This window comes from Oncorhynchus clarkii, chromosome 26 (assembly GCF_045791955.1).
Source record: "Oncorhynchus clarkii lewisi isolate Uvic-CL-2024 chromosome 26, UVic_Ocla_1.0, whole genome shotgun sequence".
Classification (NCBI taxonomy): domain Eukaryota; kingdom Metazoa; phylum Chordata; class Actinopteri; order Salmoniformes; family Salmonidae; genus Oncorhynchus; species Oncorhynchus clarkii.
This window is the reverse complement of record NC_092172.1, coordinates 19,404,579-19,429,171: the sequence shown is the minus strand read 5'-3', so window position 1 is coordinate 19,429,171 and position 24,593 is coordinate 19,404,579. Positions and strand designations below refer to the sequence as shown.

Genomic DNA, 24,593 nt, shown 5'->3' with positions numbered 1-24,593 from the left:
GTAGGGATTGGGTAGTGAATGTGTAGTTCATGCACTGCTGTAGAGTTCAGTAGGGAAGCCAGTGTTTCAAGTAGTAATAATGTTTTACTACTTGATGTTGTTAGTAAATAAGTAGTCAAAACACTACAGCTTTACTACACAGCTTTTCATTAGTAATCAGGTAGAGCTTTTACAACTTGATGTTGGTATTAAATAAGTGTCACAACAGTACAGCCAGATTACACTGGCTTTTCGCGATCGCAGAAAAAGACCTAACAGGAAGTATTTGGTTGTTGTCAGATAGCTAACGTTACTGTTTTTGACAATCCCGAATGTAATCATCTTCCATCCTTCCTCATCCTGGCTTTTATAACCCTTATGCTGGTACCATCTGTAAATTATCTTTCCATCGTGATTTATGAATACTTTCACGTCGTTGTTTAGTCGTTGATTTAACTTTTCACCACATCAAAAAGATTGCTAGCCAAAACGGTCTTAGGCGTTAGCCGTTGTCATAGAGATGTAATTGAGTTTATCCTAGCTCTTTGCTAGCACCATTGAAATGTAGCTACAGTATGCAGCCTCATGATACCTAATAAGTGTGTTTGTATGCAAATGTACAGTATTTTCATATTGGTGTACTTATCCATTCTACTTACCTCTTTTGACATGTTGCCAAGGAGGCCCTCGACATAAAAAGACTGGAGGCCATTGTTGGTCAGATTTAACATTGTTTATCAAATGTTTTTCTTTCTTGTCTTATGTGACCTATGTTAGCAGATGACAAATAATGGCTTATAATTGTATTAATACACAATGCCTACATTTTACTGCTGCATATCTTTATTTTCTAAAAGTCACGTGGTGGAGAAATGTGACTGCAACAAAAAAGAGGATCTGAAGATAGTTATGTCAAAGACCCCAAAGGGTGTAAAAAAATGTATAAATATGCAATTTAATATGCAATTCATGTAATAATAATAAAAAGTGCAATAACGTGCACTAGTCTAGTAGTGACAGTAGTGAAACAAGAAGATGTCAGTAGTGATTTTGAATAGATAAACGGTAGTAAATGTTTTCAATAGTAATTCTAAAGGGTTTATGTAGGAAATGAAAAAGGATCAGAAGCAATACAGTAGTGACACGACACTACACACACAGATGGCACTGGCAGTAGTAATTAAATAGGGATTGAGTAGGCATACATCAGTAATGTGTAGGCGTTGTGTGGTAATCCAATAGTGAACATGTAGGAATTATGTGGGTATGTGTAGATTTTAAGTAGTAGATACCCAAAAGCTCAGTAGCTGCACAGTAGTCATTAAGGGAGATTTATGTAGTGATTTGAGTAGGAAATATGTAGTGAAACATCCCAATGTATCACTCATTATTACCGGTACTTAAATTACTACATAAATCACTACTGGTTTACTACACATCTCAATAGCAATCAAGTAGTAAAACCAGTAGGTTTAATGTAGCTCTTGAGTAGTAGGGATGAGTAATTCAGTAGTACTTTTCATGAGGGATCAAGGGGACAGCAGCTAGTATCAGTAACGCAATCTCCTCATGTTTCTTCAAGCTGTTGTCCTCTCGGAAGTGCAACATAGGAGTCCTGTCTCTTAGTGGAGTATGGGCATTTGCTACAGCAGGATTTTTTTCTGAACAGAGAGCATGTCACCACAGGAGCTCAAATCAGGAGGTTGTACCATGCCGGGTTATCCCAGACAGACGGGGACAGATCCCAGTGTCCACAGCCTCCATCACCTATTCATTCGTTAGGGGTGTGCTATCACTGTACCCCCTTTTTGTCTGTACTTATTTCAATAGTGTGACCAACCTTCAATTTCTCTCACAGTTCAGAGTTCCCTGATTTACTCAAACACAACAACTGCAAGGCCAGTCACATCATACCTTCCCTTGCCTATGTACAATGTTATCCAGACAGGATTGGACAACCCTGGGCACCCCTTCATAAAGACTGTTGGCATGGTAGCCGGAGACGAGGAGTCCTATCGGGATGGATCACAACGGCCTGTGTGGTCCGTGTCTTTTCACAGTGAATTGTTATGCCTACTACCTATCTTGCTGGAACTTCAGTGCATTTTTTAAAAAATCTAATGGCGGTCACTGTGAAAAATATATTCTAAAGCTACTACACATATTGGAGCGTCACCCATTCCTTATAAATGTGTTATACAGATAAAACCTAGATGAAAGGGGATCAACTGCAGTTTTTAATTCTGCCTTGAAGTGAAGGCAAGTGCTCTGCAGACTCTTAATAGCAGAGTCTCCCAATATTCGACCTTTTTGTGTGTAGAGAGAAGTATTGAAAGGAAAGAATAACACAGAAGCCCTTGCTTTGTGATCGCTGTTGGTTACGAAAGTTTCATTTATTTAAGGCCATACATTTATACACAATCTCTCCCCACAGACCTGGATGCCAGCAAGGTACATAATGATCGGAATGTCCATGGATATAAGTATAGAAATGTCATTGCATCAACCACCCAGTTGACTAGGTACCAGACCTACATATCTACATTCTAAACTGTTCAAGTGAGCCAGTACTTACCATAGTCTCTTATCAGAACCGGGCAGGTCAGTTTGATGAGTGCTACGTGTCGTCATTGCGTGGAAGGGCCTGAGCATCTGAGCCTGCCCTCTGCCTGTTGCTGGGCGGCGTGCCGGGAGGTGGAGCTGGTGGTGGACACCCTCAACAGCCTGCAGGGGGAACTCAAGGGACAGGACAGATGACTGACTAGGAGCAGCAGTTGCTCATTGATATGAGGAAAACACCCTCTGCACCACACATTGCGTTGGAAAATTGTTTTTATTTGTTTAATTTCCTTATTCTATCACTGAGATGCCTAGCACTTGTTTTTGGAGTTCACGGGATCACTTCCTGTTTGATATACCAGTATCCCCGATCTTAACCTGTGCAGGAATGGCCAGGGATTGGCCAGATGTACAGGGCATTTGTTAAGTATAATGGTTTGATAAAAGCAGAACTCTAAAACCAAACAATAGAAAGCATTTTATAGGCGCTGAAACATATGGAGATAACCCGTTGGTCTGGAAAGGCACAACAACCAGGAGAACTTCCTGTTGTGGATCAATGAGGACCACACCCTGATCATCTGGATGGAGAAGGGCAGTGACATGAAGAGGGTGTTTGAGAGGTTCTACAGGGGACTCAAGGAGGTGAGCCCAGCAGAATCAGTGATTGGATTCATTGCCTACACCCACATGTTAACTGTGTCTTAAGTGACAAACCTTTCATACTTTGTTTTCTTTTAATGAGCTGTTGTCATCACCACCAGGTGGAGAGGTTGATCATGGAGAAGGGCTGGGAGTTCATGTGGAGCAAGAGGCTGGGTTACATCCTCACCTGCCCCTCCAACCTGGGCACTGGACTCAGGTCAACCTGCCTCGTCTCAGCAAGGTCTGGCCCTTACCACCTCACTCACCTATGGGTTGACACATGAACAGTCATCTGAAGAAACTGCTCAGGGGATCTCTGTGCTTAGCTGTCCTTCTCAAATTCCAGGATCCTAAATGCTCTGTTTTTCTGTTTGTTTTTTATTGGGATGCTTGTTTTCAGAAGATACTGGACAACCTGCTTCTGCAGAAGCGAGGTATGGGTGGCGTGGACGCCGCAGCTGTGGGCACAACCTTTGACATCTCTAATCTGACCAGACTGGGTGAGTCAGAGGTAAGACACTGCATCACTTGATCACAGAATAGAATGCACAAGTGACAATCATAATATTCAGCTTTAATAGGCCGTTGTAGAGAGTGTTGAAAGAGAATGCTATCTGGGTTTGTGTGTTGTATATAGGTCCAGCTGGTTCAAAATGTGATTGATGGGGTTAAATACCTGATTGCACCCATCTCAGTTCAGGTTGAGAGAGACTGGCCTTGCAGATGCCCCGACTTGCGATTTTACATTCACAAACAATATACTTCAATGAAGCTATATAAATCCAAATCATTAACTGTGGTCCTCCAAATACTTTACCTGAATAGCAGCTATAAACTCTTCAGCTACAGTGGGGAGAACAAGTATTTGATACACTGCCGATTTTGCAGGTTTTCCTACTTCCAAAGCATGTAGAGGTCTGTGATTTTTATCATAGGTACACTTCAACTGTGAGAGACGGAATCTAAAACAAAAATCCAGAAAATTGCATTGTATGATTTTTAAGTAATTAATTTGCATTTTATTGCATGACATAAGTATTTGATCACCTACCAACCAGTAAGAATTCTGGCTCTCACAGACCTGTTAGTTTTTCTTTAAGAAGCCCTCCTGTTCTCCACTCATTACCTGTATTAACTGCACCTGTTTGAACTCGTTACCTGTATAAAAGACACCTGTCCACACACTCAACCAAACAGACTCCAACCTCTCCACAATGGCCAAGACCAGAGAGCTGTGTAAGGACATCAGGGATAAAATTGTAGACCTGCACAAGGCTGGGATGGGCTATAGGACAATAGGCAAGCAGCTTGGTGAGAAGGCAACAACTGTTGGCGCAATTATTAGAAAATGGAAGAAGTTCAAGATGACGGTCAATCACCCTCGGCCTGGGGCTCCATGCAAGATCTCACCTCGTGGGGCATCAATGATCATGAGGAAGGTGAGGGATCAGCCCAGAACTACACGGCAGGACCTGGTCAATGACCTGAAGAGAGCTGGGACCACAGTCTCAAAGAAAACCATTAGTAACACACTACGCCGTCATGGATTAAAATCCTGCAGCGCACGCAAGGTCCCCCTGCTCAAGCCAGCGCATGTCCAGGCCTGTCTGAAGTTTACCAATGACCATCTGGTTGATCCAGAGGAGGAATGGGAGAAGGTCATGTGGTCTGATGAGACAAAAATAGAGCTTTTTGGCCTAAACTCCACTCGCCATGTTTGTAGGAAGAAGAAGGATGAGTACAACCCCAAGAACACCATCCCAAGCATGGAGATGGAAACATCATTCTTTGGGGATGCTTTCTGCAAATTGGACAGGACGACTGCACCGTATTGAGGGGAGGATGGATGGGGCCATGTATCGCGAGATCTTGGCCAACAACCTCCTTCCCTCAGTAAGAGCATTGAAGATGGGTCGTGGCTGGGTCTTCCAGCATGACAACGACCTGAAACACACAGCCAGGGCAACTAAGGAGTGGCTCCGTAAGAAGCATCTCAAGGTCCTGGAGTGGCCTAGCCAGTCTCCAGACCTGAACCCAATAAAAAACATTTGGAGGGAGCTGAAAGTCTGTATTGCCCAGCGACAGCCCCGAAACCTGAAGGATCTGGAGAAGGTCTGTATGGAGGAGTGGGACAAAATCCCTGCTGCAGTGTGTGCAAACCTGGTCAAGAACTACAGGAAACGTATGATCTCTGTAATTGCAAACAAAGGTTTCTGTACCAAATATTAAGTTATTATTTTCTGATGTATCAAATACTTATAGTATGTCATGCAATAAAATGCTAATTAATTACTTAAAAATCATACAATGTGATTTTCTGGATTTTTGTTTTAGATTGCGTCTCTCACAGTTGAAGTGTACCTATGATAAAAATGACAGAACTCTACATGCTTTGTAAGGAGGAAATACTGCTGATTTTGCAGGTTATCAAATACTTGTTCGCTCCACTGCATATATCAATACATTCAAATTAAACTTGGGGATCGACTAGTAATTGTTGTGTACTATAAAAAATGAGGTGCTTGCCGTCACCATATTGCATCTAATTCTCTGAATTGTGTCCTACTGCCCTATTTTCCGAGAGGTGCTTTTATATTGAATTTAATGAATGCCCTCCACACTGTAACCACATTAACAGAGTAGCATACTCCCAAACACACAGATGCATCAGAATGATGCATGCAGAGTATGTCAGGCATTAGAATAGCATGAGGTGAAGGGTTCATTCCAGGATACAAATGGAACACAGTTCAAAATGTTCGGTTTATTTTTAAGTACAAATGTTACAATTCGATAAAAGGTCAAAGAACAAATAAATACAAATGGGTTACTGTGTGTTTTACGATAGTTGCCATAACATACAGCATAGAGACAATAAGCACACAGTGAGGCTGTCAGCTGACCCTGTTGCTGGGGCCACATTCCTCCCTGTGGACGCAAACAAAACACATCATACCACACAGTGATATCACTACCACATAGTTACTGTTAAACATGACATTATGATGATATTGGTATGCTATTACCTCTGCGCTCTAACAGGACATCCCCCTCATACTGCGCCAGGCCCAAGGCATGTCTCTGCCCACTGTTCAGCTCCGCCCACTGCTTCTCTGTGACCACCCACGCCTGCTCCACATTCAGCCATGACAACTGGACCGCACTGAATACCACCTGACAAACACACACACACATCGTGCATCAACTAACAAAATGGGATGTGGTTTGGAGAGCATTATGTAAACAGCATTATCCAAACCAGCTCTTAAGTATCCTGAGGTGAACCAGAGAGAGACTCACAGCCATCTTTGTGGGGGGAATCAGGGCGATAGCGTCGGGTATGAGCCCCTCCACCTGCTCCTGTACCAGAGCAGATAGAACCATGTCCTCCAGACCCGCTGGACAGAGAGAGGGAGGGAGAGACGGGGAGGGAGAGAGGACTCATGAAATGAGTGTGCGCGCGAGAGGGGTGGATTCACCGGTCACTACTAACTAACTATTCCTTAGATTTAAGGATCAAATATACTGAATTTACAACAAAGATTTCTGAGTTTAAACCCCTGCCCCATTTGAACAGCTGTACCTGCTAGTGTGCCGATCTCAGTGAAGACCTCTGGGCCCCAGGTACTGACGGGGCCAAAGGCCTGAGGACTGGAGAGACGGGAGGTCAGAGCCTCCATTTGCTGCTCTGAACACGGCAGGGCCAGCTCCCTCAGGAACAGAGTAGCCATGCTGTCAGTCAAACAGCAGGAGGACTCATTAGGACTGGGTTGATGGAAGCATTATCACCAAGTGGAATCAGACAGCAGAAAATGACATTTTTGCCTTTTGCACTATAGGCTGAGCTTTATTCACAAGGTATATAATCTAATATTTCTGTGGTTAAAATAAAGTGTGTATTTCTAATACATGACTGACCTGAGGTTGTAGGGGTCCAGTCTGTTGATCTCTGACAGTGTGAAACCACAGAGCAGGTGTCCTAGAGAAGCCACTTCTACAGCTCCGAGCTGCTCCACCTTCAACTTCCTCTTCCGCATCACACCAACAACTGCTGCTCTCATCTGAAACGAGACACAGGGTTGGAGAGTCAAACAACCTACACCAGAAGTGGGCAACCCTCCACACTACAAATATCACTCGTGAGATTGGAATATGGGAGCCTCGTCACCTTTTTTGGGCTCCAGTCGGTCAGAGCCCCCAGGTAGGCCAGGACACCCAGGTCAGTCAGGTTAGTGTCCTGGAGCTCCCTCTCCCCCAGCTCAGTGACCAGACAGCCCAGCCCCAGGACCTGCTCTGGCCTCAGGCCTCTAACTGGACTGTAGGCCTGGAAGAGGGTGAAGGATAGTGCACAAGATACACAACACATTTCCACATTTCCAATCTTTAGCAGGCAGTGATGAAAACCAAAATGTCTCCGATGTTCTAAAACTAACCTGCCTGAGCTTTACCCACAGTGCTCTGCGCCGGTCAGGGCTCAGTGAAGCGTCCTGACCTATGACCTCTGCGCACTGCCTCAACTCCTCCCCCGCCATCCGGCTCAGCTGATTGGCTGTCCATGCTGAGGGGAAGGTGCCTCTTATGTCACCACAGCTTGGGACTGGCACTGGATAGATGACATGAGACCGCAATGAGTTTAGAACCACAATGCATTATCATCAAGCTTTCCCTTCAGAGCTAGTGGGCATGATACATTTGTGATATAGAGAGTGGATCAATGATTACCTTTTCTCCTCCTGCTCTGTGCTCTGACGACCCCTCGTATGAGGCTGTGGATCCTCTCTCTCTGGCCCTGCTGGTCCACACACTGGGACACACAGGCCTGACCCACATCACTGTTCTCCCAGTGCCACTGACCTGCCAGAACCTCCTCCACCGTGTCTGCACTCAGCACCACCTGATATATGGTAGTAAAACACACTTAGCACATCCTGCTAAAAGTACACACATACAGCACTGTAGGGCTTTATTAGTCATCACCCAATGATAAAGTGTTAGTCATTATAAAGGCTTTTGATGTTTTGCCCATTGAAGCCCTCACCAGTGGGATGGAGTTGATCTGTTTTGGAGAGAGAGTAAATAACAGTCTGCCAACAAGCTCCACATCCCCAACCGTCCAGGCCGATGCCTCTCTACAATAAACACACACATACACACACCAGATTTCTGTTATAAATGCATACATGACATACCCACAAGCCCAGTGCTGACATAACCAGCTCACAACCACCCCAGGTCTCCCACTCTACCATCTCCTAAAAGAGACCCAGCTGTCTCTCACCCCAGCAGGTCTCTCCCAGTAAGCAGAGCAGCCATGTCCTTCAGGGTGTCCCAGGGCAGGCAGTACCCCCTCAGCTCATCCAGCCGCAGCCCCAGGGCCCCTCTGTCCACCAGCCCCAGGGTGTCCCTGTCCAGAAAGGGCAACAGGGGCCCCAGGAGGTCCACAGAGGCCCCCCTGAGCTCCCCCTCGGCCAGGCCCTGAGAGTTGCCCTGGGTGGACACACCAGAACAGTTACTAAGGTATAATTACTGCAGGTAATGACTACAGATGACAACAAAGCACAATCCGTTTAGCTGATTATTAAGTATTGTAATGCCATGCATTCCAACCCTGTATCATTATGTTTGGATGAATTGTGTGTATGTTTTATTAATCAGGAGGATTTCGTGCTAATAATATTATAGTCCCTCCTCACCAGCACAGTGATGGTCTTTTCTGCTAAGGCCATCTGCTTATGACGGGGCAGCTTGAGGAAGTCCACAAAGTGCTGCTGAATGTGAGCCAGGACGGCTGTCAGTGAAGTATTAGACAGGCTCTCAATCAGGTTCACCCTGGGACAGCAGGAATCTGGTTAGATTCATCTTGTATAGAGAAAGATTAAATGTTGGACCATTTATACAATATATTTTGGAGTGAATGATATCGTACGGTAATTCTGCAGCAAACCAGGGGCTTATACCATCCAGGTCTTCCTCTGGTCTTTGCCGCAGTTCCTCTACAACGCATTTCCTCTGGTAACAAAACACAAAACATCTGAACAAACTAGTATGAAATAGGAAGCTCTGAAGAATTCCATGAATACTTTTCTTGATATTTGAAATGGTAGATAAAATGCTATAGACAAAGAAAGATGTATCTAAATATAGATGAAAGAGGAGGGGAGGGTGACACGAGGGATACCATGTGGGTTGCTTGTGGTTCCTCACCAGAGCTGGTCTCACCCCTCCTGGCAACTCACTGACAAACTGAAGCAACTCTGAAAAATCTGTTTCATTGGTCCAAAGCTTTAGCCAATCACAGCTCATTCCACCAGCAATATGACCCAAGTCCCTAAAGACCAAATAGATGATTGGATGAATAAATTGTATCTGGAAGACTGCATTGCATTTGTAATCCATGTGAAGGAAACCTAATGAAACTGGGTACTGACTGAGTCTCCAATTTTGTCATGTAATGATTTGCATGAATATCACATGATATTCAATAACACAGCACATACTCATGACACCTAATAACATTTGACTTACTCTACAGTGTCTCTGGTAATGATTTCAGATTGATGGGTCCTCTTGAAAAGGAGCTGAGCCTATATATTTCAGAAAGACAGAGTGTGTGTGAGAGAGAAAACAGGTGGTGAAAGGAATCTAATCTATTTAGGGTAGGCATTACTCATTTATATTCCCCCTCCTGACTATTGTACTACATCCAAACCAATTTGCTTGATGATGGCTGAGGCGTATGGAGCATTAATATCCTGAATGGCTCATCTGAAGCAATACCAATGATTTGCAGATTAATGGGAGCCCAGGCCCACACTGGCAGCTTGGCAGCATGGCTTTCCCTCTAGAGCAACAACAGTAATGATGCTATACCATAGCCAAAGGAGTGGGTGTTTAAGTAGTGTTGTATGTTCAGACGGAGCATAGTGGAGATGGATGTGCACCTGTTGGGGGGACCAGGGCAGGTCTCTGTACAGGCTCATATCTCTCAGGAATGTCTCTCCATCCAGAACCTCTATCAGCTCCCTCAGGGGCACAAACGGCAGGAGACATTGGAGCTGCGCTGTGAAGTTCCTTGAGTTGCTGGCTAAAGCCTTTTTTTTAAAGCAATGGAATAAACAATTGAATATGTGCTTGAGTAATAGTAATTGGTAATAGGTTAAGTACTGTACTGGAATTACTTCCAGGTAAATTCACAATGACTAGCCGTTTAGGCATATACGGTAGTTGATGATTGACAGCATAATTGGTTTGTTAGCATTTAAATTCCACCATATCTTTACTGTGTCATCATTTGCTCTCAGTGTGGTAAGAAAGACAATGTAGAGCCACTGGAAATGATGAATAAAGAACCGTTTGGCAGAGAGGAGAAAGTAATCTCCCCACAGAGAAACAAGAGCACCTTACCTCCTGCAGTGCCCTGTGGAGCATGGCTCTATGGGCAGGCTTCAGGTCAGGCAGTAGAGTGCTCCAGCATTGGCAGTGAGTGGTTCCACTGATCTCAGACCAGTGTATGCCTCTGAGCACAGCAGGGGACAGGCCAGGCAGTAAGGGCTTCAGCCTGCACAGTGTATCCATGGTGAGCTGACAAGGAGAGGATCATCATGCATATATGGCCTTGTAAGAATGCACAACAAGCTGTGTAGATTAAAACATAACTGAAGAGGTCACTAATGAGCCTTTACTTACATTTGTGTCTTGTGAAATTTTGGATAATATCTGGAAAGCCTGGGGGAAGTTAAAAACATGTCATGTTCGCTCAGCAGATAACAACATACCGGTAGATTCAGTGTGTAGGCATAGTCCATGCAGTGCTGACCTGTGCTGGGGAGAAGCTGGGCAGGCCTGGTTGTGTTAGCAGGTCCAAGAGCTGTAGTGAGGGCAGTGACTGCAGGAAGGAAGCCCCTAGCTGGGGCAGTAGGCCCCTGAGGGTGGCCAGTGCTGGAGGAGGTAGAGTGCTGGCGTTCAGAGGCCGCACCGCCTGGACCAGCCAGAGAGACAGCTGAACATGGCAAGAGCAGGATCGACAGGGTCAGAGCCCCTCACATATGATATGGACTGTATACATATACAAATGGCAATACTGATATTTTTACTGATATCCTAACAGGTGTGTTGGAGGAAAAAAATGTCAAAATGAACTTGGAACTTTTGGAGTACATCCCAATTTTTTACATGCAATTCTCTCTCACCCTGCCTGAAGCACTGATGAGTCCCTCAGACACACAGAGAGCTAACTGCTGCCAAAGAGCAGAGGACACAGGGGAAGCCAGCAGAAACGGACGCAGCTCCTCTGGTTTCAGGTAACAAACCAGAACTCCCAGCCTGTTGAAAAATAATGCCCTCGTCTCTCTGGTATAATACACTGGTAACTACACAAAGGGACACTGTGGCTCTGGTCAGAACTAGAGCACTATATGCGGAATAGGTTACAACTTGAGACAAAAGACCCTACCTCGATATGTTATCACTGGTGAAGTTCCTTTTTTTAATGAATAGAGTCCGTAGAACATGACGACCCCTTGTTCCATCCAGACTAGTGTTTCCCAGAAACTCCACCAGGGGACTCAGCTTAAGGAGGGACATGATGACAGTAATGCCAATGCCAATGCAGTACACAATAATAAATGAAAATATCTGTAGAGTAGATAAGGAATGAGATGTGTAACCTGGTCTGATGTCAGCTGCTGAAATTGGCTGACTGGGAGGTGTGGGAGCAGTGGGAGGATGGAGCTGAGGAAGTACGGTGGCCAGGAAGGGACATCTCCCACCACACTGGACTGCAGGAGCCTCTTCACAAACGCCTGTTTCTGTGGAGACTTCATCTCTGTGCTGTGGTCACGGATCGCCATCAACCTATGATTCAACACAGAACCAGTCAACACGATTACCTTTGACCTTTGGCTTAAAATGGCAGCTCAGGCCTAGTAACTCACACGCTGGTGTTGACCATCAGGGAGGTGGGGAAGCTCATGATGTCAGAGACGGACATGAAAGGTATAAATTGTGATAGGTCGATGAAGAGGTCAGGGGTCACACGAGGGAACTTGTGGATGAAGGCGGACGTCATGGTCTCCATGGCCTGCAGTTCTCTCTGAGAGGACTGGGGGAGACAGTGGTCTTTATTGACAGTAGCAGTAACATCCCTACTTTCCAGCATCCATTGCTAAACTGAGAGTGTTGAGGACAAACCTGAGTGGTCTCTACGTGCAGCTGGTCCCAGCTCTGGTGCATGTGAGACAGAAACCTCTTCACTGCATCTTTCTCTGCTGACATCACCAGTGTGCGGATACTCTCCCTGGGCATTTGGAGGTACTCCTGGAGAGAAAACAATGTTCACCTTAATACAGGTAACCAGTCAATCTGCATCTAAGATCCCAACTAACCGTTTTATAAAGGTGTACAGTACCTGCATTAGGACTCTGAGGGCAGAGGAGTTGTCCTCTCTCTCAATGAGGTCCCATAATACAGGCTGTCAGAACAGAGGAGGCATTCACATTACCTTCATCTGTCTATGTTTATGTGTATGTGTTCTGTGTATAAGGTATGTGGCTTACACTGAAGCAGCTGAGCAGGTCCTCTTTGAGAGCTGCGCTCTGCTCCCTGCGCAGGAACAAGCCCACGGTTTGGAGCACGCTCAGTGAGGCGTCGGGACGCAGAGTCGCCCAGAATGAGGCGTTGTCAAGGAGACTGGAGAGGAGGATGGCCTGACCCAGGCCCTGCCTCACCTCCCCCTCCCCCTCATCCAGCCCTGCCGAGAGCCCCACCACAAAGTCCAGTACCCTCAGCACGTACCCCACAGCCCCCACCCAGCTTCCTCGCTCACCACCATCCACCTCACACACACTCAGCCTTTGCAGTGCCTCCACCAGCAGCGGAGCAGGACTCACACACAGCTGTGATGTGTCAAAGTCGTACGGCGCCGGGAGCATGTCAAAGAACCACTGGAGGAAGCACTTCCTGTCCTCTTGTTCTACATCCAAGTCAACGCAAAGGTCAGAGAGCTGAGGATAGGCTGAGAGTAGCCGGCGGTAGAGGGTGGCATTGCTACAAACATACTCCCTCAGCCCCTCTGTACTGCCACAGAGCTCCAGTAGGGTGGCGTTGGTGAAATGCTGCAGGCTCCACTTCCTGTAGTTACATGTGTCTTCTATGGATTCAGGGTGGGAGGAGTTGTGGAGCCTGGAGCAGTACTCTGCAGCCCAGCTGCCCTCCGGAAGGGATGTGTAGGAGGGATGGGCTTCAGGGGACTCGCTGCCACACAGGGCTGAGACCAGAGCAGAAATGTTGGGCAGGAAGCAGCGTCTGAAGTCCTGGGCGCTGAGGGACCTGGTGCCCAGTTGGGCCAGGCAGGCTTCGTCAGGCCCTGGGCTGCCCCCGCCCTCCACCACCTCCCCTGACAGCTGCACACACAGGTCACCTATACTGGACTGGTTGAAGTAGTGGTAGTCCTTCATGTCTGCAGCCTGCAAACATCACAGGCAGAATGTAGTTAGACATTGTGGAGAAGTTAAAAAAGTGAGTTGAGAACCCAACTCTTTTGCATTCAGAAGTGGGGTTTAATCATGGACTGTACCTGGTGTGCTCTCTGCAGCCAAAAGGAGGTGTTGGCACACACAGTGTTGTTGAACTGGTGGGTGAAGAACTCGCTGCAGACGTGGACCCACAGGAAGTCATCCTCGGCTGCAGACAGGTACCAGGCAGCGTCAGAACATGTGGCGTGTAGGTCGGGTCCCACCTGACCAACCTCCGGGTTCACAGACCCATCGTCCCCGTCAAACAGGTTACAGTAAAGGAACACAGTGAAGTTGGACACACCTGTAAGGCCTGGGATAGAGGCGTTACACGCTGCTTCCAGGATCTCTGCTGAGGCAAAGTACCCCATCTCTCTCAGGTGGCTGTGGCCAACTTCTACTGCCTCAGACTGGGGCTTGAGGAGACGGGAAAGGTGGGGTACTGGGGTTGAGCTGGGTGGTTGTTTCTGTTTGGGCACCCTGCGGGGTGACAGGGCTGGTCTAGGGCGAGAGGGGCGTGGTGGGGGTCTGGGGTCCCCTCTCTCACCCTCTAGGGAGGGGCAGGAGAGGAAGGATGGGGTGCTGGGAGGGCCCTGCGAGTTGAAGCCCAGAGCCTGAGCATTCCACGTGATATTATGTCTGATCCCCCTACAAGTCACAGACAAGGGGAGAGAGAATGGTGAACTATGATATGACAAAAAACATATTTTCTTTTAACCTCATATTCTTTGTGAGGGAAAATGATCAAATGAAACCATCATGATGTATGATATATTTGTCCATACTGTAGTTTATATTATAAGCTTAGTTTTTTTCTCGATTACTTACCATAAGATTAGCTGTCTCAGGTCACCTTTGCAAAGATGGATAAAAGGGACTTTAATGGAAAATCACAGACAGTGTAAGAGAGCTAGTGAATATTATGGTAGATCAATGGTGGAAAAAGCGAATTGCACCATACAATCAGGCCTGATGTAACAGCATAGCTGGGCTCACAATGCCCAGGAGATAGTGTTACTGGCATCAATGAGAGGACAAAGAGATTAGCTAGGGCATGGGATGCAGGGTAACACCGATCCTCTCAATGACTAACATGGCCATTATGATTTTAAAGCAGTGTCAGTCCAAACACTCTCATGTGTCATATGTTTCACTCTAAATCATTCATGACTAATGAGTAAGAGCTGTTTGAGACATATTATCAGATTAGTATGAATGGAAATGAAATTCAAGAGACTTTGATCAACATGTATGACCCGTCTCTGACGTGTTTTATAAGAACAGTAAAAGTAAGAGCATGTATACTGAACAAAGATATAAACGCAACATGTTAAGTGTTGGTCCCATTTTTCATGAGCTGAAATAAAAGATCCCAGAAATGTTCCACAAAAAGCTTATTTCTCTCAAATGTTGTGCACACATTTCTTTACATTCCTCTTAGTGAGCATTTCACCTTAGCCAAAATAATCTATCCACCTGGATAGATGTGTCATATCAAGAAGCTTATTAAACAGCATGATCATTAATTACACAGGTGCACCTTGTGCTGGTAACAATAAAATGTGCAGTTTTGTCACACAGCACAATGCCACAGATGTCTCTTTTGAGAGAGTGTGCAATTGGCATGCTGACTGCAGGAATATTAACAGAGCTGTTGCCAGATAATTTAATGTTAATTTATCTACCATAAGCTGCCTCCAACATAGTTTTAGAGAATTTAGCAGACCATCCTGAGTGGCGCAGCAGTCTAAAGCACTGCATCTCAGTGCAAGAGTCGTCAGTACAGTCCCTGGTTTGAATCCAGGCTGTATCACATCCGGCCATGATTGGGAGTCCCATAGGGTGGTGCACAATTGGCCCAGCGTCGTCTGGGGTAGGCCGTCATTGTAAATAAGTATTTGTTCTTAACTGACTTGCCTAGTTAAATAAAGGTTCAATTAAATCCAACCGGCCTCACAACCACAGCCCACGTGTGACCACGCTAGCCCAGGACCGCCACATCTGAGATTATTTCTGTCTGTAAAAAGCCCTTTTGTGGGGAAGAACTAATTCTGATTGGCTGGGCCTGGCTCCCATGTGGGTGGGCCTATGCCCTCCCAGGGCTGCGTCCCTGCCCAGTTATGTGAAATCCATAGATTATGGCCTAATGAATTTATTTCTATTGACTGATTTTATTAAATGAAGTGTAACTCAGTAAAATATTTAAAATTGTTGCATGTTGAGTTTATATTTTTGTTTAGTATAGCTAGCCACCAGGGTCGAGGCACAATTCCAGTTTAATTCAGTGAAATCTCAAAATCCTCAAGGAAAGAAATAGGAACATTGAATTTAATTGAATTTCAGCTCATCCACTGAATTGACTAAATTGAAATGGAACTGACCCCAACCTTTTGGTGATGGTGAGCATCATGGACTCACCTACGGAGCATCTGCCCTTATGTTTGGGCTGTGGCACGTCCACCACGCTGCTGACATCATCAAGCAGCGCCATGGTAACACGGGACACCTTTCTCCTCAGGTTGCCGTACACTGAGCTGCCCACCCTGTGCAAGAATCCCCTTCTGAGGCCGTCCAAACCCTGCAGCAGGGCAGGGTTTTGCTCTGCCAGCTGCCCTGCCCTCTGCCCCCCATCGGAGCGTGATAAAGCCTGCAGGAGCAGTGTATGAAGGGAGTCCAGGTCTCCCCCCATGTCCCTTCTGTCCCCAACGTTGCCTTGAGTGGCATTCCCAGACAACCCCTCCTCTCTCAGGACCTTGGGGGGCATGCTGAAAGGTTTCAGGCGCTCAAAAGCAGCCGAGACCCCTCTCTGATCGGCCCCCATCCTCGCAGGGTGCAGGTTCACCATGGGCTTCCAGTTGCGTGTCTCCATGAAGCGGAGGAACTGTGTTAGCCAGCTGACACTGAAGGCACATTCACTGTGGCCCCTCAGGGCACAGATGAAGCCCTGCAGCCCGGCGCTGGCCTGGCCATAGGTCCCGCTGACCAGCGCCTGCAGGGCCACCTCCAGCAGAGCACTCACTGTCCTCCAGTTCTGGGACAGGAAGTCAAGCAGGGGCCTGTGGGGTTGCCGCTCAGACAGGGACATAAGGCTCTGCAGAAGCCCCAGTAGCCCGTCCAAGTGAGGGCTGCCTCTCAGGGACAGAAACCAGTCCTGGAGTCTGAAGCTGGGCCTGGGGGGCTCCCGGCTGTCCCACTGGCTCAGCGCAGCGCCCCCCTCTGACTGGATAAAGGACTGCAATACCTTCTCCCACAGTTGTTCCTCGTCAGAGACGAGCTGTCGCTCCTCCATCTCAGCACCCATCTCCTGGAGGTACATGGAGATATTGTAGAGGAAGCCTGACAGACGGTGCCTGTCCACAGGCTTCTGGAGGGAGGGGAGGCCCATGCTCTTACTGGGCAGGAGGCCCAGGGTCTTCAGACTTCCCATGATGCTCCTCACCACGCTGTGGACCTGCTGGTCTTGGGTTCTCTCCGGGGAGGCAGACTCTTTGCTAGGATACCACCACCCTCCTTTATGCAATATTGATACTAACTCCTTGAAAATGGGCTCTCTTTGGTCCTCTTTTGTACTTGCTGGAAGTGATGTTGAAAAGCCATATTTTGAGCATGATACAGCAAACATGATTAATATCAAGGCATCATCACACCATTAGACTACATCATAACAAGAAATTGTAAGATAGTCTCCTCACCTGAACTCTTGGTTGATGTATTTCCCAGTAAAACAACCAACAATGCGATGCGCATGACCCTAAACACTGCCATCTTCTCTATCACCTCCAAGCCAGTGCTGATGATGTCACAGTGATGTCACGTCTGTGGCCTAAGCCTGAGTGATGTCATATCCCTGAGTTTGGACTGCATTCCCTGTTACAGCCTTGAAAAGGGTTGGGGTCAGTGGGGTGGACACAGGGAGTAGAGTGTTTCATTGTAGAGTGGACATTAAACCTTAATGACAGGTCACCGTCACCTGAGCACCTTCCCTCTCGCAATAGAGTTCTATTTCCATGGATTTCAATCAACTGAGGTATATTCTTTATCCTTTCTATGAACTTGAAGCAGTTTTGAGTGAGACTTTGAAATATGCACAGAAGGATTTTTCAAACTGGTCTTAGACATTATGAGAATATGAAGATAGGTTAACATTTGCCACCTATGCATCTCTATCCATATAATTGCGATTTGTTTGATGTCCCAAAAATACTAAACAGCAGACATCTGCAATAGGAGTTCAAAAGGAGTATAAAGAGAATTATAATTGTTTGTACTCACCAATGACGCTCCATTCAGTTCTTCAAATCCTTGAAAATGTGTTTATAAGGCTTTGTGAATATAATATAAGTTCCAGGTATAAATGTGCACTAAAACAATGTTATATTACCTCTTTTCTCTCTCTCTCACTTTCAACTTCTCTCCCTCTCTGTGTTTCCCTCTCAGCCCCTCCCACTCCTACTCTCCCTCTCTGTGTTTCCCTGTCAGCCCCTCCCACTCCTACTCTCCCTCTCTGTGTTTCCCTGTCAGCCCCTCCCACTCCTACTCTCCCTCTCTGTGTTTATCTTGTTTTGTGCACCTGCTCACCCAGACCCTGAGATCCAGTTGGATGAATTAGGACCATAGTTTAGCCTCATATTTCAGTGGTATCCCCCCTATCTTGTGCCAGCTGACTGTTTTCTAAGGTGAGTTTAACACAATGGAGGACAGGACAATGGATTAAGTGTTGTCTGTACGACGTTAAGTTTGCATGTGTATAAACAAAAATCAACTTTAACAAACCTCTATGACTATGTCATACTGTAGAGGTGGTCCCTTCTATCAGGGCATTTACTATAAAAGGTTTAGGTTTCCCCATAATATGTGAAACAACCCACTTTAGGAAAGAATAAAACAAGCTTGTTTTGCTATATTTCAATAGTTCTTTGCATCTAATATGTTGATTTCAATGTTGTTTTGAAACAATCCCAGGGTCAGAACAGTCACCTTGACGCCCAAACAGGGTGAAAATCTGGATGGTATTAATCACACCCAGGTTATCTCTCCCATTCTCTAGCTGTCCCACGTCTCCCACTGACTAATTCTCTTTTGAGCTGTCTCTCAGCTAGGGCTCATCCTGTGTTACTCTGGGTCTGTGGAGTATAGGTTTATCCAGATGGCCAAGCCAGCGCCTCTCTGTGGGCTGTCACAGCAGACACATCCATCCTCCCGTCACTGCAGCCACACAATCAGGCCCTGTACTGGGCCACAGCGGCAGGCTCCCTGGTATCAGACTGCTGTCTGCAGGCCCCGTAACCTGAGTGGGGCAAGTGAAAGGATCCCTCCCTGCCCCCCTGGCCCTTTAATTCTGTGTCACTGTGGCCTGTGGTGGAACAATAACTTCCTCTTGTATTATTGATGCTGTAGGGAAACAGCAGTCAGTCAGCACTGTGGGGTTCAGTTGGCTAAAGGAATATATAATGAGAAACAGGATAGCGCCAGCCTCTCTATCTGTGTGCCTGCAGAACACATAGCACACTGGGGAGACCTTCAAAACAGAGGGTGCTGGAGAGACAAGGGACCTGTTTGAATACTTGAAGAGGGCATCCTTCCCATAGAGATAGAGATAGATATATACTCTATGATCCATCCATCCTCCCCTCTTGAAATAATCACTGGTTGGACGGGTGAAGGCAAGGATTCCACCAAATATCTTTCACCAATCCAGTCATGTCAGATCATGGATTATTTCAAGGTAGGGATGATTTAAGGATGCATTTTCAAAGTGAACAAGTGTTCATGAAATGTAATCTCAAAATGACGGACGAACAGGTGGAAACAATTGACTTAAAGAGCTCACCGTTTTGGTGGCAGAGTAGAGCGAAGGCCCCGTCCGATCGTAGCTATGCTTACCCACTACAAAATGAAAATTGCCTTGTTACAACAGGGTAGGGAATTGAAGAACACCCCCCATTCTCTATTAATGAACAATTTCCTCGTGAAATAGTGGAGAGACGACGTGCCCTGTACCCCACTTTCAAAGGCTCCAAGCAGAAAAGCAGAATGTTCATCTAGTGGTCGATAAATTATATGTAAATAATCAAACATGTTCAAGGACTCGAATATTACAACGTGGCTTGATAGCTACCTCTTGTTGAAGTAGTCCCCGATACATATTTGCACCGCATTAAACAGTACAAATATGGATTCATTGATTTTTTTACAAAAACAATTTTTTTGCATGAACAACTTTTGTTGTTTTTATTCATGCATTATGGAACCGTGGACTTAAAATAAGGTTGGATTTATGGTAATGCAGAATGGTTGTGATGAACTTATCCTTTTTCTATTTAGGCAATATGGAACTTTGGACTATATGGATGTAATATCAGGTTTTGATTTAGGGGAAGGCAGGATGGGTAAGGCTGACCCTTTTTTTCTTTAGGTTTAGGAGGCCATGTGCTCCAAATGAGAACAAAGATCTGCTATGAAATTTAATCGCCACTAGGGGACAGACAGTACACTCAAGATAATGAAAATGGTACATTGGTCCTTGGCAAATATTGTAAATCACAATTGTTATCAACGATGGAGTCAATTGTGGTCTCAGTCTCAAAACCATTGGAGACCACAAAGCCAAAATGTGTTTTGCCTAGATCTGTGAAATGTGGTATTGGTCCAACCCTCGCTGGCTGCAACCTGGTCTCAAACCATTTCATATTATTCTTTATGTAAATGTAAGACACTTCATTTAGTATGATATGTTATGTTTCGTATGGTATGTATTCATTTGTGGATGTTCATCATCCATTTTGTATGATACTGTGTGTTACAAATTACAATTTGTAATGATATGTTATGAATTGCAATTTGTTGTGACTAACGTTAGCTAGCTGGCAAATGTTAGCTAGGCTAGGAGTTAGAGGTTAGGGTTAAGGTTAAAGTTATGAGTTAGGTTAAAGGGTTGAGGTTAGGATTAGGGGAAGGGTTAGCTAACATGCTAAGTAGTGGAAACATAGCTTAAAAGTAATACGTAGATGACAAGTTGCTAATTAGCTAAAATGCTAATGTTGTCCGTGATGAGATTCGAGCCCACAACCTTTGGGGTTATATGCCCACTGATTCACCCCAACCAAAGTAACCTTCTGTCTTATGTAACAATACCAAACTTAACATATCATACTAATTTGAATGTCCTGGATTTACATTTACTATGCTATTCTATGAGACCAGGCTGGACCCTCTTACACCTATGTTAAAACAGCTCTATTTTCCAAATCATCTGTATGCTAATTCCTGGTGATTTTATGAATCCTTATATTACCTTTATTGTGTAAACAATGTTCTTGGACCACATGAAGAAGGTGGTAGAGACTAAATTAAAATGTGCTGAGCTCTGTAATTTTACTAATAGGACCTACAAAGACAATGTGGGTGGAGTCTGAGCTTCTCCTTGTGAACTTGACAGGTTATGTGATGTTTACCTTTTCAGGAGCTTCATTTGTTTAGCAGGAAAAGAGGTCATTTGGCTTCAGCTATCTTTCACAGATCACAAAATAAAGCTTCCTCATTGGTGGGCTGAACAGGCACAGGTACTGAGAGACCTCTCTGATTGGTGGGCTGTACGGGCACAGGCACTGAGCCAACTGATTTGTGGGTGTGTACACGTACTTGAAGTCAGGTACATGATAGACAGAAGCAGCAAAGGCCTGAGATTCCATCCACCGGGACTGAGCACTGAGGCATCATACAGAGGAAGACCAGCTTCACTGGGCTCCTCATTACTGCTCTGTTTGCAGTGGTTTCCAGTCTGGAGAAGGAATACATCTATGTGAAACAAGAAATGATCTGGCAGCAGGCTTAGAAGTACTGCAAAGAGCATGACACTGACCTGGCCTCCTTCAAGAAGCTGTATGATGATGAGCTCGAATCCGTAGGGGGCAAATATGGCACCTATACCTGGATTGGCATATACAGAGATGACTTGACTACAGAGTGGAAGTTGTCTGGAGGGGAATGTTTACTCTTTAAAATGTAGGCTCTTCAGCATCTAGATGGGGGCAAAAATAACTGTGTTGTAATGCAAAATTTGCAAGGTTATGTGAGAACTATGCTGAAGTACACCCTTTCTTCTGATATAAGGAGAAGCGTGACAGTGATCTGGTCCTGGTAAAGGAGAAGAAGGCTCTAAAAAGATTTGGCATGGGTCCTGAGATCCTCAAAAGGTTCTACAGCTGCAACATCGAGAGCATTCTGACTGGTTGCATCACTGCCTGGTGCAGCAATTGCTCGGACTCTGAACGCAAGGCACTACAGAGGGTAGTGTGTCCGGCCCAGTACATCACTGGGGCTAAGCTGCCTGCCATCCAGGACATCTACACCAGGCGGTGTCAGAGGACGGCCCTAAAAATTGTCATAGACCCCAGACACCCCAGTCATAGACTGTTCTCTCTATTACCGCATGGCAAGCGGTACCGGAGTGCCAAGTCTAGGACAAAAAGGCTTCTCAACAGTTTTTACCCCCAAGCCATAAGACTCCTGAACAGGTCATCAAATTGCTACCCGGACTATTTGCATTGTGTGCCACCCCAACCTCTCTTTTTACACTGCTGCTACTCTCTGTTTATCATATATGCATAGTCACTTTAACTATACATTCATGTACATACTACCTCAATTGGGCCGACCAAACAGTGCTCCCCCACATTGGCTAACCGGGTTATCTGCATTGTGTCCCACCCACCACCCGCCAACCCCTCTTTTACACTACTGCTACTCTCTGTTCATCATATATGCATAGTCACTTTAACCATATCTACATGTACATACTACCTCAATCAGCCTCACTAACCGGTGTCTGTATGTAGCCTCGCTACTTTTATAGCCTCGCTACTGTATATATCCTGTCTTTTTACTGTTGTTTTATTTCTTTACCTACCTATTGTTCACCTAATACATTTTTTGCACTATTGGTTAGAGCCTGTAAGTAAGCATTTCACTGTAAGGTCTACCTACACCTGTTGTATTCGGCGCATGTGACAAATAAACTTTGATTTGATTTGAGTACTGCAGGCAGCACCACAGTAACCTCTCCAGCCTGCTCTCTAAGACAGAGCAACTCCAAACCCAACAGCAGATCTCAGAAGCCCAGACGGACCACGTGTGGATGGGTCTGCTCTTCCTGGCTGGCGAGTAGCTGTGGGTGAGCGGGAACCCCCTGGAGTACCAGGCATGTACTGGGGGAAGCTGCCCCACTGCCCCGCCCAACACATCCGCTGTGGGACTCTGGCCAAGATGGGAGAGCACTGGGGAACCTGGGACTGTGAGGACAGGTTGAACTTCATCTGCTCCACGAAGAAAGAAGAAAAGACTGAGCCTTCTAGGCCTCCTATTGTTTATCATGATGACCAATGTTCCCGCTAAGCTGCACGTGGGTGCGCAATAGCCCCGAGACTGCCACGCAGATCCCTCAGGACTGCCGCACAGAAGAAATATCAGCCCATGGAGAGAAGCACAAGATTGAACTTCTCTGAACTTTCTAGAGTTTTCCTTGTTAGTTAACACTATCAATGTTTCCCTTTACTGTGGCAATTGTGATTGAATCAACACAATATTAGCCACTTTCAATGCAACATACAGAAACAAAACGAATGATGCAAGACTTAGTATGCAAAACTAACTATGCACCTGATTTTGTTGTAGGCAGAACGCATCGGAGTAGGATTCCATTGCATTGACAAGCAGGACTCAACCCATTCTCTACACAGACCGGTGCGGCATAACCAATCAGACCTGCAGTAGACCTATTTTGCAAATAGAGCAGTGCCATATATGGATCTGTGCCATTTACTTTGAGCTGGACTGTGTTTACAGCATGAGCGGTCGTGAGTAGATGCACTTGTTTTGAGATCAAAGCGAGAGCTGTATGTAGCCAAGTGTGCACATTTTGCTCATATCCTTTGCTAGTTAGTGAGTTGTAAGCCCAGTTATAGATCATTTGTAGTCAGCAATAGGGGAGTGATTGCTTCCTACAACAGCACAACATGTGTACATTTCCAGATATAGCTAATATGCAGAGGGTAGCATAATTTGTCTGATTCTCTGTAATAATTATATGGGAATAATAATACATTTTATTTTGTAAAACATTGAGGATGACTTGTAACATTGTATGTTTCTTGATAACTTGGTAGTGTAAAACGATTGGATAAATCATGTAAAAGTACTCTCACTTATGCACAAGTATTGTCTTATTTTTTGTATATATTTTTTAATTTAACCTTTATTTAACTAGGCAAGTCAGTTAAGAACACATTTTTATTTACAATGACGGCCTACCTTATGTATGTTAAGATCAAATTACATTTAGTTGGCCAGATCAGAGCATCATAAAAAAATATTTTATAGACCTTTATAGACCAAGCTGAAAGACTGAGTGTCCGTTCCTCTCTGGCCTTCCTCCACTGGGTCATAGAAGTGGCAGATTCAGCAGACTGCTAGCACACCATGAATGTCTGATACCTTTTGGCAACAACAAAATATTTTTCAGGGATGATGGAAATCACCGAAATCACCTTGGCGCGTGGACACTATCTAATCACTACAAGGCAGCTCTAAGAAATTGACACGTTTACAAAGGTGTAATGTAAAGTGAAGGTAACAGTTAATCACTATTACGTCTCAACGCCCCCAGCAAACAGTGATAGATAAACAATATGTAGGGCGGATTGGGGTCAATTTCGACAATGTAATTCCCATTGCTATGCAGCCTGTGGTTATGAATAATAGATTGGCAGGTAATGATACGGCTTTTATTGACACCCCAGGTGATTTCAAACCCCTAAAAAGGTTAGAAATTCATGCACCTAAACGTTCGCAGCCTTTTGCCAAAAATGGACTTGTAGAGGTGATGACGTGACAGCGTGGTAT

The 24,593-nt window shown here is 45.4% G+C and overlaps 1 protein-coding gene and 1 pseudogene across 1 annotated transcript; one reads left to right on the top strand and one right to left on the bottom strand.

Annotated features, from left to right (window-relative positions):
• The first annotated feature begins 1,905 nt into the window (after nt 1–1,905).
• Nucleotides 1,906–5,550, top strand: LOC139384566 (creatine kinase U-type, mitochondrial-like; annotated as a pseudogene).
• A 383-nt stretch (nt 5,551–5,933) lies between these two features.
• Nucleotides 5,934–17,459, bottom strand: LOC139385048 (stereocilin-like). Its single transcript, XM_071130087.1, has 29 exons — nt 17,387–17,459; nt 16,113–17,267; nt 14,523–14,547; nt 13,757–14,342; nt 12,738–13,646; nt 12,590–12,652; nt 12,373–12,498; nt 12,117–12,283; nt 11,850–12,036; nt 11,636–11,751; nt 11,373–11,505; nt 11,000–11,182; nt 10,870–10,908; nt 10,588–10,764; nt 10,125–10,274; nt 9,709–9,767; nt 9,388–9,511; nt 9,110–9,192; nt 8,877–9,012; nt 8,462–8,670; nt 8,222–8,312; nt 7,906–8,077; nt 7,617–7,786; nt 7,352–7,507; nt 7,102–7,244; nt 6,767–6,915; nt 6,484–6,581; nt 6,210–6,357; nt 5,934–6,111 (listed from the first exon to the last, which is right to left on the bottom strand). Exons 1-29 carry the CDS (start codon nt 17,457–17,459, stop codon nt 6,023–6,025), a joined length of 5,916 nt encoding a protein of 1,971 aa, XP_070986188.1. The 3' UTR covers nt 5,934–6,022.
• Nucleotides 17,460–24,593: the final 7,134 nt, after the last annotated feature.

What these genes read in the sequence shown, in the direction of transcription:
- LOC139385048 (XM_071130087.1), bottom strand. Translation starts at nt 17,459, where the DNA reads ATGGCAGTGTTTAGGGTCATGCGCATCGCATTGTTGGTTGTTTTACTG. An exon ending in TCCACAGGGCACTGCAGGAG is followed by an intron (nt 10,275 to 10,587) that starts GTAAGGTGCTCT and finishes TTTAAAAAAAAG; the next exon opens with GCTTTAGCCAGCAACTCAAG. An exon ending in AGATCAACTCCATCCCACTG is followed by an intron (nt 8,078 to 8,221) that starts GTGAGGGCTTCA and finishes ACCATATATCAG; the next exon opens with GTGGTGCTGAGTGCAGACAC.